The sequence below is a fragment of the Nomascus leucogenys genome, chromosome 9 (genome assembly GCF_006542625.1).
Source record: "Nomascus leucogenys isolate Asia chromosome 9, Asia_NLE_v1, whole genome shotgun sequence".
In the NCBI taxonomy this organism is placed as follows: Eukaryota; Metazoa; Chordata; class Mammalia; order Primates; family Hylobatidae; genus Nomascus; species Nomascus leucogenys.
In genome coordinates this window covers 63680605-63695452 of record NC_044389.1, presented here as the reverse complement: position 1 = coordinate 63695452, position 14848 = coordinate 63680605, and the positions used below count along the sequence as shown (strand labels likewise).

Sequence of the window (14848 nt, the reverse complement as noted above, 5' to 3'; positions counted from 1 at the left end):
AGCGAAGTCTGTGTTTATCTAGTAAAAATATGCCCCATCTGAGGAAGCAGCTGCAGTTTAATTCTAGATGATGGTCTAGATGAAAGTTTAAAGAAAATTTCAAATCTAAGATATTTTGTGGGAAATTTTTTGTTTCTGAAACATTGACACAATTTTACATACAACTGTGCAGGGCAAATAAAAAATCCTGCAGGCAGATCTGGTCCAATGACTAATTGGTGATCTCTGGCTTCTGGCTTTTTACATCATACCTATCTAAGATTAGTACTGGTTCTAAAGATTGGGGTGAGATTTGAGCCTCTGGGTTGGGGACGAGTAGACCAGAATAGCGTTGGTTAATGGAGATATAACATGATATGAGCCAGCAATGTGAACCACAGATGCATTTTTGAATTTTCTAGTAGTCACATTAAAAACAAATAAAAAGAAATAGGTAAAATTATTTTAATAATGTATTTTATTTAACTCAACATATCTATCACACTATTATTTTAACATGAAATAATAGTTACTAATAAGACATTTTGTATTTTTATGAGAAGTCTTCAGAATCAAGTGTGCATTTACACTCACAGTACATGTTAATTCAAGGTTAACCATACATCAAGTACTCGGTGGCCATATGTGGGTAGTAGCTACCCTACTAGAGAGCACCAGTCTAGGGCATGCTTCTCAAATTTAATATTGCTATGGTTTGAATGTGTCCCCTCCAAAATTTATGTTAAAACTGGTGTATTAAGTGGTAGGGCTTTTGGAAAGTGATTAAGTCACGATAGTTCTGCCTCAGAAATGGATTAGTGCCTTGTAAAGAAACTGGAGGGAACTAGTTTAAGCCCTTTTCTGGCACCATCTTGGAAGCAGAAAGGAGGCCTCACCAAATGGCAATTCTGCCAGCACCTTGGTCTTGGACTTTCCAGCCTCCAAAACCATGATAAATAAATTTCTATTGTTTATAAATTACACAGTCTGTGGTATTTTGTTATAGCAGCACAAACTAAGACAAATAAGCATATGGAAATACTGAGGATCATGTTAATACACTGATTCTAACTCAGTGGTTGGAAGAGAGCCTGAGATGCTTCACTATGGGTTCATGGACTATAATTTGCATATCAAGGAGCTAGGTAGTTGCGGCAAGTCTCCTTTAGTTAGTAGGTTTTTGCTCAAAGTATTTCCCCCTCTTTCAAATTCAGTGAATATCTGCTGAAAAGACTAAACTAATATTCTAATGAACAATCACCATATTTGAATTTGGAAAAGCATTAATAACTTTAAAAATAGGCAATATTTTAATACCATTTGTAGAAGCCCTGGGTTCATTTACTGCTTTATTTTTTCCTTTTTAAACTTGAGAATCAGCCAATATGTTGCCAGAATGCTTTCATAAGAATGCACTTAAGCACAGGATAAGTGCGTATAATTCTAACTTCAGGGGCTTGGAACGTTAAACATTTTAATAAAACAGACAATGGGACTTCAAGGGAAATTTGACAATAATACCTTTCAAAGCTTTAGTATTTAAGGTCATTTTCTGGTCAAGGGTATGAATATTTCATGGAAGCTCTAAAAAGAAACACAAAGAAAAATTTTTCATTTCCTCTTGATTATCCTATCTGAGGGATGGGTAGAGCTCTATAGGCAAGCCTTAGATCTTTGTTCAACAAATGCATAAACATGGAAATGTATGCAAATATATGTGGAGCTGAATATAAGTGATTCCACATGGTACAGTTGTCCTTGGGATATAAAAGCTTAAACCAGGAATAGTGTTCTAGAGGTGAACAGTGAATTAGAATGCTGAAGAACTTGTCCTCTCCCATCACTGTTTCACTTACGAACTTTGGTAAGTGGTTGCCTCTTTATCTTATCCTCTCTCTGATGGTAAGAATAATGCTTGTCATGCCCATATCAATAGGGAAGTGTGAAGGAACTTGAAACTGTAACCTGCTATCCACTTGTAATTACTCACGAGTGTGTCAAAAAGAAAGTACTGAATCTTAAAGACATAGTCAAGACGGAAGCTGACTTGGTCAGGGCCCTTTCTACTGCTGCATTTCATAATAGCAGCAGCTGTCTATTGACATTTGTATTTTCCACAGTAAAAATGCAAGACTAGATTCTAATCATAGACACAAAATGTTTGTCTCTGCATAGAATAAAATACCATGCCAAAAGGTAAGGATATAGAGACTTTATGAAATATTTAATTTTAAATTTTTGCTTTAGTTCTGAATCAAACTAAATATGGAACTTCATATACCAAAGGGACTTTTTCCCCTAATAACAACTGCCTAACTACCATATTCTATACTAATCCTGGGCAGTTAAAGATATAAAATCAAAAGCAAAACTATAATATCCTATAAGACAGTATATTTACGACTTCCAAAAAGATGGGATTTATTAAACAAAATACGAAAGCGCAAACTGCAGATGTGAAGTTTAAAATGCATTAAGATGACTATCGGAACTTCTAATTTCTGACCTTCAAAATCAATGAAAAAAAAAAGAACTACACACAGAGAGATGATATTTTGAAATACACATAAGAGGCAAAGGATTAACCAATATCCAAAAATAAATAAAATGAATCTTATAATTTGCAAGAAAAAGAATACCTCACTTGAAATAACAGGGAAAAATCTTAATAGGTACTTCACAGAAAGAAAAGCTGAACAGCCAATAAAAAATGCCCAATCTAATAAATAATCAAGTAAATAAAAATTAAAACCACATTGAGAGATCATTTATAACTCACTACAGTGGGAAAGAACAGTTTGTTAATATCTTGTGTTGGTGAGGATGAGGGTTAACCAGATCACTTATACAGTATTTCTCATGGATACAAAATGAAACAACTACTCTGAAAAATAATTTGGCATAATCTCTACACTGTTTTGTGTTTCTGGCTTCAAATTTTCTATAAATTAAAAAAATATTTATTTTGTATTTCTGAAGGAATTTCTTTCAAGGTAACCAAATAAGTGATAAGGAAAAGTTTTTCTCTATAGAAGAATTCAAGCTAAAAAATTCAGGATAAATAATAGAATTATAGATTCACCATTATTCAACCCTTAGTAAAAAATATTTAGGTAGCTTTCAATAATAGATGCTAAAACCATTGGGTGAAATTTTATGGAAAATCTTGTAATGAAATAATTAGACTGACACCACCTGAACCTACTGATCGAGCTCAGGAGATCTAAAATTGGGGTAATAGTTACTGTAGAACATCACATATTAAAATTTCTTACTTAGAAAAAAATTATACTGCATTTAATCAAATCATTTAATAGGGAAGAGAGGAATATAGATAGTAGAATAAACAGTATGATTTTACTGGATCAGTAAAATCCAGAATATGAGACACTTGAGGACAATGTTTTTCAGTACCTGGTTTCTCCAACAAATCAATAGCATAGAAGATAAAAAGAATGAGGGGGACTGTCGTAAAAAAAAAAAAAGGATGCAAGAGGTCAAGATATAGTAAGACAAAACACAATATCACTTGAATTTTGATTGGTCAAACAAACTATAAAAAATAAATTAGTCAATTAAATGTTATTGAGGGTGAAAATGAAATGTGAAGTAGATATTAGATGACATTAAGGAAAGTATTTTGTTAGGTATGATAATGCCAAGATGTTTTCCTTAAAAATGTTATCAGATAAAGATCCATGCTGAAGTGTTTGCAGGTGAAATGAGATGTCTTACATTTGCTTTAACAAAACAAAGCTGCTAAGATAATAGAATTCAGTGTTTTTAATAAATTGTTAGTTATAAGCGTGGTGATGAAAAACAAGAGGTCTAGGTTAACATCTGGATTTTTCCTTTGGTTTCAAGGGTGGTGCCATTTGCCAAGACAGGTGACAAAGAAGCAACAGCAGGCCTCAGGAATTAAAATGACTTTAATTTTGAACATAAGTTTTAAGAGTCATAAAGGACTCAATTGAGTTTGGAAACCATAAGTTATTAGTAGCAGCAATCCACAGTTTTGTGAAATTCCTTAAAATTTCCTTCAGCAGTACCCAGGGGGGTAGCTACAAGTGCAGTGAAAAAAATGTCTGGATCGATCGACTTCGGAATGTTAGTGTGTCAGATACAACCAAAAATCAAAAAGACATGGACAATGGGCATTACTGAAAGAGAGAAGTTAAATGAAATGTTATCCTAGGTAGGATAGGAAAAGCTAAGTCCATTACAGTGGTGATGGGAGTCAGGCTCAGTGGCTGATGCCTGTAATCCCAGCACTTTGGGAGGCTGAGGCTGGTGGATCACCTGAGGTTAGGAGTTTGAGACCAGCATGACCAATATGGTGGAACCTTGTCTCTACTAAAAATACAAAAAGTATCCAGACGTGGTGGTGTGTGCCTGTAGTCCCAGCTACATGGGAAGCTGAGACAAGAGAATTGCTTGAACCTGGGAGGTGGAAGTTGCAGTGATCCAAGATTGCACCATTGCACTCCAGCCTGGACGACAGAGCGAGACTCCATCTCAAAAACAAACAAACCAAAAAAAGGTGATGGATAAGGAAGTCTTCAGACAATATCAATAAGGGTGGATAGAGGATAACAGGCATCTCGGAGGAGGTAGGTATTTTTATAATCATCAAATAATGATCTGAATACAGTTAAAGCATAATGCTGCTACTTAATTTGGGGGTTCTATAGTTAAGTAAGAGGGAATAAAAAGTTTTAGCTTGCATGCTATTTAGAAGAGAGTAAAAGAACCCATCTGTGAATAGATTGGCAGTGTAGAGTAGACGCTAGGTGATAGATAAGGGTTCTAGAATAAAAGGCAAGGGTCGGTAGTAAAAAGAATGATGGGTGTGAAGGAATGGGTGTCCCAGAATAGGACAGAGATGAGAGAAATGAGGGTGAGCTGATCAGGGGCCAGCACTTTGGCTGGTGACCAAAGAGACATGGAGGAAAACATGTTAGATGAGCAGCTCTTGAGGCTTCTGGACAGACCAAGTCCCAAGTGCGGCAAAAGCCTCATGAGGTTAACAAATTTTAGGCGCTACTTATCATTGTAAAGGAATGTCACTGGGAATTTACTTATCTTGTCTCTGAAGAATCCTTTTTCTCAGGCTGTTAAAGGAAAAACAATGCATCTATGCTTATTGCTTATTTTAAGATTTAGTTATTTTCATATTAATAATCAGTTGTATCACATTCCTATTATATATACATTAGCATTTTAGGCACAATGTAGACCATAAAATAAAAAGTCTTTGTCTCTGCCTCTAAGGGTGCAAGAATTGTATATAATTTACCTTATATCTGTAGGCCTTGGAAGAAGTCTTTTTTTTCTGGTAAAGTAGACTTCAAAATCTTCCATCTTTAGCCTGTGGGCATAGTCGATGTATCCTGATATCTCTTGCCCATGAGAATTTCTGTCACGAATAAAGATCACGGACTGGTAGCACAGAATAGAGAATAAGACAAAAATATAAAAGAGCTGATTTATTATGGAATGCCATAGGATAGAATGATGTAAAACACTAATATGAGTTACTATAGGAAGCAGGGCTTCTGAAAGAGTGGTTATAACATTGAACAGATTCTTTTTCCCCACTGCACCTAAAAACACACGTTACTCGCCTGACGCGGTGGCTCACGCCTGTAATCCCAGCACTTTGGGAGGCCAAGGCGGGCAGATCACAAGGTGAGGAGATTGAGACCATCCTGGCCAACATGGTGAAACCCCATCTCTACTAAAATACAAAAAATTAGCCGGGCGTGGTGGCGGGCGCCTATAATTCCAGCTACTCGGGAAGCTGAGGCAGGGGAATTGCTCGAACCCAGGAGGTGGAGGTTGCAGTGAGCCAAGAACACGCCACTGCACTCCAGCCTCGGTGACAGAGCAAGACTCCGTCTCAAAAGAAAAAAAAAAGTACTATCAATATTACAATATTCCAGTTGAAAAACGAAAAGAACAACAGAAAGACAATTAAAAATTAGTTGTTATGCTGATAGCTTTATCTTGATTGCCTTCTCTGATAGTTTAACATTGAATGCTGAGAATACCGTGCTGAAAAGGATTCTCAAGCAAGTTCTTGGTTAAGGGGAGAAAGTGTTGTGATGGATTAGTTATATATCCTACAGATATGGCAGGAGGAACTAGCATTCTTTGTTATTCCTGGGTGCATTCTTATAGAGACTTCAATCCTCAGCCCTTTTCATTTTGCCCACATAACTCCATATAAATTAGTATCAATTTCTCCATGCTTTTAAGCCACTTATTTCTTAATTTATGCAGCACAAATTATAAACAAACAGTAACTAAGAGACTTCTTGAGACTCACACTACAGACCAATGTCTAGCAAGGCTGCACCTCCTTAAACAAGGACATGAGCTATAATTCTCAATATTTCATAATTTCATTTTCATTCCTAAAGGTGCTTGACATCTTTTCACCATCAAGGTTGCTCCCGATGTCAGTTATGTCATATTGGGACACACACACACACACACACACACACACACACACACACACAGAGAGAGAGAGAGAGAAGCCCCCACCCATGGAATTATATTAACAGAAAAAGAAAAATATCCCAAATATCCTCCCCACTGTCTTTAAATGAGAGATGAACCAAACTTATTTCTCCAGCAGAATGGCAGACTAGATATTGTGACTGACCTTCCTACTAAAAACAAATAAAAATTCTGAATAAAATCTAAAACAATAACTTTTAAAATGCATTGATGCCCTGGCAAGGAAAAGAAATACTCAGAGTCCAAAAACTAAGTGAAAGCAGGAACCCAGAGAGGAGAGTAAGGCCTTAAAATAATCTTTGTTCTGAAAGCATTTGCCCAACATCGGGGAATTTGAGGAAGGTTTCCATGACCTTATGGGGTGAGGATGCAGGAAACAAATTCTACCCTTTCAGAGACAGAAGTTCATAGAACTTATTGCCTCAACAGAAAGCTGAGAAATAAAAAATGCATGAAGTACTATCTTCAGTGAATCCAGAAAATATAAGAATTATCCAAGAACAGTACGCCGGGGAAAACTCTTTCCAGTGAGCAAAATATAAACATCTTCAGACCAAAAAAATAATGAGGGATTTGACTAACATCAGATCATTGCTCAAAGAAATTCCGCAGGATGTATTTCAGGCAAAAGGAAGTGATTCTAGCTGCCAAGTCAAAGATAAAGAAAAAATAATAATCAAAGACAGTTGCAAATATAGAGGTACATAGAAACAAATATTGACTGTATAAAACAACAATAATTGCTTCTTAAACAGAAAGAATAATATGTTTAAAATGTTTGAAATAAACTTGTATATTTGGAGGGAGTGATTAAAGTGTTGTGCTATTCTGGGATTTTTCAGAATGAGGGCAGATATATTGATCAATTTTAGAATTTGATAAATAGGATGATTATTAAGAAATAAGAAATAGTATATATGACCTTTAAATTATAACGGGATATATAAAGTTAGCCAACCAATTAAATAGAAGGCAATAATGAAAAGGAAAATTATAGAAGAGTCAGGAAAAATAAAATACACAAAATGTAAAGATAGTGCCATGGGTTCATTTGTGTCCTCCCCAAATTCATATGCTGACACCCTGAACTCCAGTACCACAGAGATGACTGTATTTGAAGACAGAGCCTTTTGAAATGTGAATACATTCCGATGAGTTTTTAGGGTGGGCTCTAATCCAAGCTGATTGTGTAAATGTGGACACACAGAGAGATGCCAGGGTGCACGTGCACAGAGTCAAGACTGTGTGAGGACACAGCAAGAAGATGGCCATCTGCAAGGAAAGGGAAAAGAGCCCTCATAAGAAACCAAATCTGCCAACACCTTCAATTATCTTGGACTTCCAACTTCCATAACTGTGAGAAAATAAAATTGTGTTGCTTAAGGCATTGTCTGGGGTATTTTGTAGTGGCAGCCTTAGCAAACTCATACAGATTATGAGAAGTTAAAATAATTAAGTAATTGCAATAAGTATAAATGACTAAATGTTTAAGTTAAAAACAAGCTTATTAGCATATATATATGTAACATGAAACATAATAACACTTAGAGGTTGAAAGGTGATCAAAAAACATAGATACAGGAAAGTTTTCATCCAAAAAGAGCAGTTATCAGTATACTAACGTTAGACAAAATGGATTTTCACATAAAAACCATTACTAGGGATGGAGCTTCACTACATTATGACATAAGGTTAATGTCATAAAAAAAATACAATTCAAAACTTGAGTGAACCTTTAAAAACAAAGTTTCAAGATATTTAAAACGCAAATTGATAGAACTAGAAGAACATACAGACAATGCATGATCATTTTGATGAATTCACTGCCATTATTTCTAGATTAAGCAGAAAATGAATACGTAAAAATTATAAAATTGATATCGATTTAAAGAACTTGAAAACAAACATGAAGCCTTGGTGTTTATCCTAAGCTAATACCAAAATTTCTTTACACTTCATTGTTCCTGTAAGTAAAATGACTGATAATCTAAAATTATATACATTTGGCCAGAATTTCACTATTTTATGTTACTATATATAGCCTTCTTGGGTCACTTAAATCCCCTTTTCCCTGAAACCTGATTAAATTTATTTCAAATCTCACTTCTCCAGTTCTGTGAGGGTTAAATGTCTGCTCCGTGATTTTTGTGAATTATTGGTTGTCTGATGATGGAGGACTTTAAGTGAGGTCAAACAGAATATAAGTGTGGGTCCCTCTAGAATCATCGTATATAACCCTGGGCAAGTCACTCAAACTACTCTCAATGTCTCACTTAGATTCATAAGTTCTGTGCTCTTAAGCACCTTCCTGAAAAATCTAGCAAGTTTCTACCAAAAACAAAACAAAACAAAAACAAACAAAACAACAGAATCCTGCTAAGACCTGAGCATTTAGCTAGTTTGGCCATTGAGCAGCCTCTTTCTTCATGATTCTCCTTTAAGCCTGTAGAGCAAGAGAATACTCACTGCCTGCCTGGAACTGCTTAGCTTACATTCATGTGCTGTCAGGGTCATCTGCCCTGAGCACCCAATTCATAAACATCATGCAAATACTGTTGTTTATTTTCTCAGTTAGAATTCTGGTTATTAATCATTGTGTCTATGATTTTTTTTAATTTTCAACCAAAAAATGCCCAATTAAAATTTTAAACCTAAACTTCTAAATGCAAAAAAGATAATCACTTGCGGCTGTTTTCACACAAATCTGCATATAACAAATGTAAATTCCCTCATTATGTCTTTCCAAGGATGGTTACATATGTTTAAAAGTATAAGAAGACTTGGGAAGATTTTTAAGAAGACTTTTTAGTAAAATTTTTTAAAAGTTTGCTAAAATAAAATATTTTTCTAATGAACACAATGCTTTATTAAATTATTTTTGAAATTTGATTGGAATTATTAGTATGTGGTAATTGCTGACGAATTGTCAGGAAATTACAACTCAACATTTAATTTTAGAAATACATCTTTTAAATGGCACGGTTTGGGGTTATAGAGGCAGAAGAGGTGATAACACTGATAATCAGACAAATGTGGTGGCAGATATTAATAGTTGTCAGGAACTTGAGGGTTGGTTGAAATTTCACTGCCTTATTTATATTTTGTGTATTGCCTAAGAATTTGAATGAAGTTAAACTAACAGTCTCAGTTAATTGTGTATTCATCTCAAAATGTATATTTTTCTCCAGAGTTAATAGTAATTATTTCTTCTATGAATACTTGTTATCGTTTATTAAGAAGCCACCATATTCTGAGTGAAGTTTTAAGAGCTTCATATTCATTATCTCATTTAATTGTGTCAAATATTTTATAATGGCTAGATAGCATTATTACCCTCATTTTATACATGTGGGAGATGAAAGCATTGGGAGTCTTGGTAACTCCCAAGGACATGTAGCTAGAGAGGGGAGCACCCAAACTCACACCCAGGTTGGCTTCCCATAATAGGTTCTTATCTACTGCATGATGGATAGACTTGGATTCAAATGCTGGCTCTGTCACCTACTTACAGTGTAAAACTGGTAAGTTAGTAATACGTTTTAAGATTTAGTTTCCTCTATAAGAAAATGGGCATAATAATACCTAAATTGGTGTGTGAATTAAATAACACTATTTTGCTAAGCCCTTGGTAATGCCTGGTACATGGTAAGCACTCAACAAATAATATCTATTGCTTTTGAAAACTTTTGTCATTAATGTTGCTATTGTATTTGTAGCATGTTAAGAGTTTTATGAATTCCTTAGGGGATATGGAAATGGAATAATCATATCAGAATTCCATTGCCTGGAATGGAACATACAGTTATGTTAGGGCTGCCGTACATGGTTCAGTTTCTTTCTTAAGTTTAGTTATTCACAGTTAAAACTTTTGATATACTTTGAAGCTAAAATTGAAACAAGCTTTTTAGTTATTATATATATGTGTATATATGTGTATATATATATGTGTATATATGTGTATATATGTGTATATATATGTGTATATATGTGTATATATGTGTATATATATGTGTATATACGTGTATATGTATGTGTATATATGTGTATATATATGTGTGTATGTGTATGTGTGTGTGTGTGTATGTGTATATATATATATATATATATATATATATATATATACAAGACACACCCAATTGACAATAAAACCACTATTCTGGCATCCAGAATGGGGCGAATAGGTCAGATGAGCCCCTTGAAGAATTAGGTTTATTTCAGCCTGAGTGTGACGTATTTCAGTAACTGAAAGCTTTGTTATTCAGAGCCCTCTACAGACTTAAGAATAATTTAAAAATGTTATAAATAATTGCTTGGGTTTACCTAATAATATTTTTAAATAGAAGTATAGTTTACATAACATAAAAATTCACCCTGAAGTTTAAGTGTACAATTCAATGATTTTTAGTAAATTTATGGAGTTGCACAACACAACTCAGATTTAGAATATTCTCATCACTCCCAAGAGATCCCTTATGACATCTGTAGCCATCCCTGTCCCCACCCCCAGCCCCAGGCAATCACTAATCTACTTTCTATCTCTATAGAGTCTCTTTTCTGGATTTTTCATAAAACTGGAATCATACAATATATGATCTTTTTCATTCTAATAACATTTTTAATCACAGTTGATTTCCCAAAAGACACATGAAAACGATACTTTATATATTAAAAGGCTTTTAAAAATGATGATGTTATGTTTATAAAGGAAAAACTTCCAAAATTCATATTTTCCTTAGATAAAACCCTTTAATCCTATCTAGAACAAGTCAAGGTACAACCAACAAAAGCATTAGAAAAATCAAATGCCATTCATTTGAAGCCACGAATACTGATCTGTTTATTAGCAACCTAAGCAGAAAATACTAGCTTTTGTTTCACCATGTAAAAAAACCCCACAAGAACAAGCAATGAAGAAATTTCAAGACACATTGCTTCTGATATTGAAGTAGGGAATAAGACACCAAGGGGTATGTAGAATCTGAGATTTTACTGAGGGAGCCTATGGCCTCAAAGGGAACCAATGTTAGTTGAAAAGACTTATGCAATACTTAGTTAGGTCCTCATTACCTCTCATATATTGGAAAAAGATGAATTAAAGTAAAATTTAGACCATTAATATATCATTTGGATCTTTGGCTGCTTGTCTTTTCCCAGAAGTGGATTAAAATACAAATTCATAAACTTGTTATAAGCTGACTACATGTGTTGCCTGATTTTTCTTGGCAAATACTAATAAGGGGACATAAACTTGATACATCGAAACGGGACTTTATTGACAGTGAAGCCAAAGTCATTTAAAAAAAAAAAAGCATGCTAAGCAGTATGTTGCTTTACTAAAACTGAAACATCCTTTTCCAGGGAATGAGAGCCGTCAAACGAAGCTAAGTTCTTGTGTTACCCAGAGAGCAGACTGTCAGGGTGCTCTCTGATAGAGACAAATGAAGGAATCGTTATGTGCTAGAATTTTAAATCTCTGGAATGCTCTAATGAATCATTAATTTTACAGACTCTTCTTTTTGTTTCAGAACATAAGTGATTTTGCAAATGGAGCCTGAGTTCTCTAGGAATCAACTATTGTTTTCTAACATTTAAAACTGCCCATCATTATAAATCTCTCTGCGACAAGTTATTTTCTGAATGTTTTGTGCTGATAACTATTTTTAAATTCTATATTATCTCAGCCAATTGCAGTTTTACATATATATATAAAATATATAATTTTCACTATTCATACAATTCACAGGGTTATGTTTAGCACAGTTCTTTGTCTTTCCTGTTGGAGGCTTGGGCTCAGAACAAGCACACATTTATTTCCACATCCTGTTGGCCAAAGCAGGTTGCAGGCCAGTCCAGATTCAAGAGGCAGGGCAGAGTGACTTCTTCTCTTGATGGGAGGAGCTACCAAGTGTCATTGCAAAGGGTCATGGATAAAGGTCAAAGTGGATAATTGCAGCCCCTTTGCAATCTGTAGTTATTTACCATAAGAAACTAAGAATTTTGCATATAGCTGGCTTGTTCATTTTGCAATGGTTGGGGATTGATTTCTCAGGGGGAATCATTGTTTTTTTTTCTCTCCTAGTTTATAAGACATAACTATATTTTAAATGGCTTTATTTATTTATTTATTTATTTATTATATTTTTCGAGATGGTGTCTGGCTCTGCTGCCCAGACTGGAGTGCAGTGGCACGATTTCGGCTCACTGCAACCTCTGCTTCCCAGTTTCAAGTGATTCTCCTGCCTCAGCCTACCGAGTAGCTTGGACCACAGGCACACACCACTGCTCCAAGCTAATTTTTGTATTTTTAGTAGAGATGGGGTTTCACCATGTTGACTAGGCTGGTCTCTAACTCCTGACCTCAAATGATCCACCCACCATGGCCTTCCAAAGTGCTGGGATTACAGGCATGAACCACTGCACCTGATTAAATGGCTTTATTTTGAATTACCAGTGAAATTAGGAATAATTTAAGAATACCTTGTCTCACCATTTGTATTCAAAATGTTCTAGAATGTCCAGGAATTGGAAATTTTTAAAAATTGAGCTTTAAGTACTTGGAAGAAGAAAGTAAAATTATTATATTTATATATGAACTGGTAATTTACTTAGAAAATCCAAAAGAGTGAATTGAAAAACTTCTAAGACAGTTCAATAAGTTGATCCAATACAAAATATTTATACAAAAAAGATGGGTTTTATGCTAGTAATAACCCATTAGCTATTGCGCAGGCAATCTTTACTTGCATTATTTTTTATTAGAATTATAACATTTTGCAAAACATTTTTTGTAAAATAAATTTCTAGAATAACATAAAAACGAAATGAAAAGACTACATTGTTGAACAAAAGTTATGAAATAGCTGCTGAAATTCTAAGCAAAACAGAAGTGTGTATCTTTCATTACTTAAAATTTTAGCTTGAAGAACAAATGGTTAAGAATAAGATGATTTATAAAGGAGAAATAAACAGTAGAACTTGCCCTATTAGACAAAATAGCTACAAAAATTACATCATATATCATTGGTACAGTGATGAATATAGATCAATGAAAAATACTAACTTCAGAAACACACCCATGTACACAAATGTGTATGCATATAATATATATGTTTTCCATAAGTTGATTTTGTTTATATTTTATAAATTTCTAAAACGAATATCTACTCTTTCTTTGACTGCACAATTCCAAAATCTTGTCTTTATCCACTGTTTCCTAACCTCCATCACTTGTCTTTCTAGCTAACATATTCAATCCAATAATCCTTTCAGCTCTTTGGAGCCACTAATCCACTAAACCATCACATTTTAGTATGCTTGTCTTCTTTATTTGCTCATTTTTTCTCTTTATTAAATTTAGATTCCATGGCGCAGCATCAAAATTGTTCAGTTGTGTAGCACTTCATATTTCTTGCACACATCCTTCTATTGTACTAGTTTAGAAAACTCTGATACCATTTCAACCCAATTTTCCTTTTCTGTTTTTTTTTTTTTTTTTTTTTTTTTTTTTTTTTTTTTCATAGCAACAGCTGAGTTTGGCTAGAAAAGGAAACTGTGATGACTGGTCTCAGTAAAAATTAATGACCATAAATTCCCACACTCCCGATATTTTTTACATATCTTCTCTCTCATCAAACTTTCACGAACACCCTTTCTCATATTCAATTATTTTCTCTCTGGAAATACAAACAATCAGAACAGAGCCACTGTGTCTTCCTCCCATCAGATGTGCAGATCCATCTGCATCTAGATCTGTGTGCTTCCTTTCATCCTGTTATAAGGGCTTGGATATCCATGCTTCTATCTGAGGCCAGTCTCTCTTTTTGTGCATTTGAACTCATTTCATCTCATGTTACTTTCAGATAATTGATTTCTTATTTACTTTGTGTAAGTTCATTACTATTAATATTTAAACATTCTGTCATATCTACTATTTGAAAAAGAAAGAGGCTAATTACAGTCCCACATGTCTGCTTCTCCTTATAGCAGAATCCTCAATATTTCTTTAACTGTTACAGTCATTTTCCTGCAGCACTCTGCTGAAATAGCTTTGTTTCTTACACCAACTATTTTATCTTTACAAATCCAAAGGTCAGTTTTCATTTTTAAAACATTTTACTTGAACTCCAAGTGGCATATGACATAATTGTTCACCACCTTTTTTTGTGAAATGTTTTCTTCGTCTGCACCAGTGACACTGTGTATTCTCAAAGTTTTCTTCTGCTTCACCAGTCTCTTCTTAATTGGCTCCTTTTCTTCTTCCTGACCTCTAAATTTTGGAATTCTCCCAGGCTTCGTCCTCATCTTTTTTCTGTCTGTATTCACACACCAATTGATCTTATCCAGTTCC

General features: G+C 34.4%; 1 protein-coding gene across 2 annotated transcripts in view; it reads right to left on the bottom strand.

Annotated features, from left to right (window-relative positions):
- The window catches only part of CFAP299 (cilia and flagella associated protein 299), a 659626-nt gene that overhangs the window by 93450 nt on the left and 551328 nt on the right, over positions 1 to 14848 (bottom strand). For both annotated transcript variants that reach the window (XM_003265806.4, XM_003265805.3), the window contains one exon: positions 5276 to 5418. In XM_003265806.4, the coding sequence (XP_003265854.1) occupies positions 5276 to 5418 (143 nt within the window). The remainder of the gene's footprint in view (positions 1 to 5275; positions 5419 to 14848) is intronic.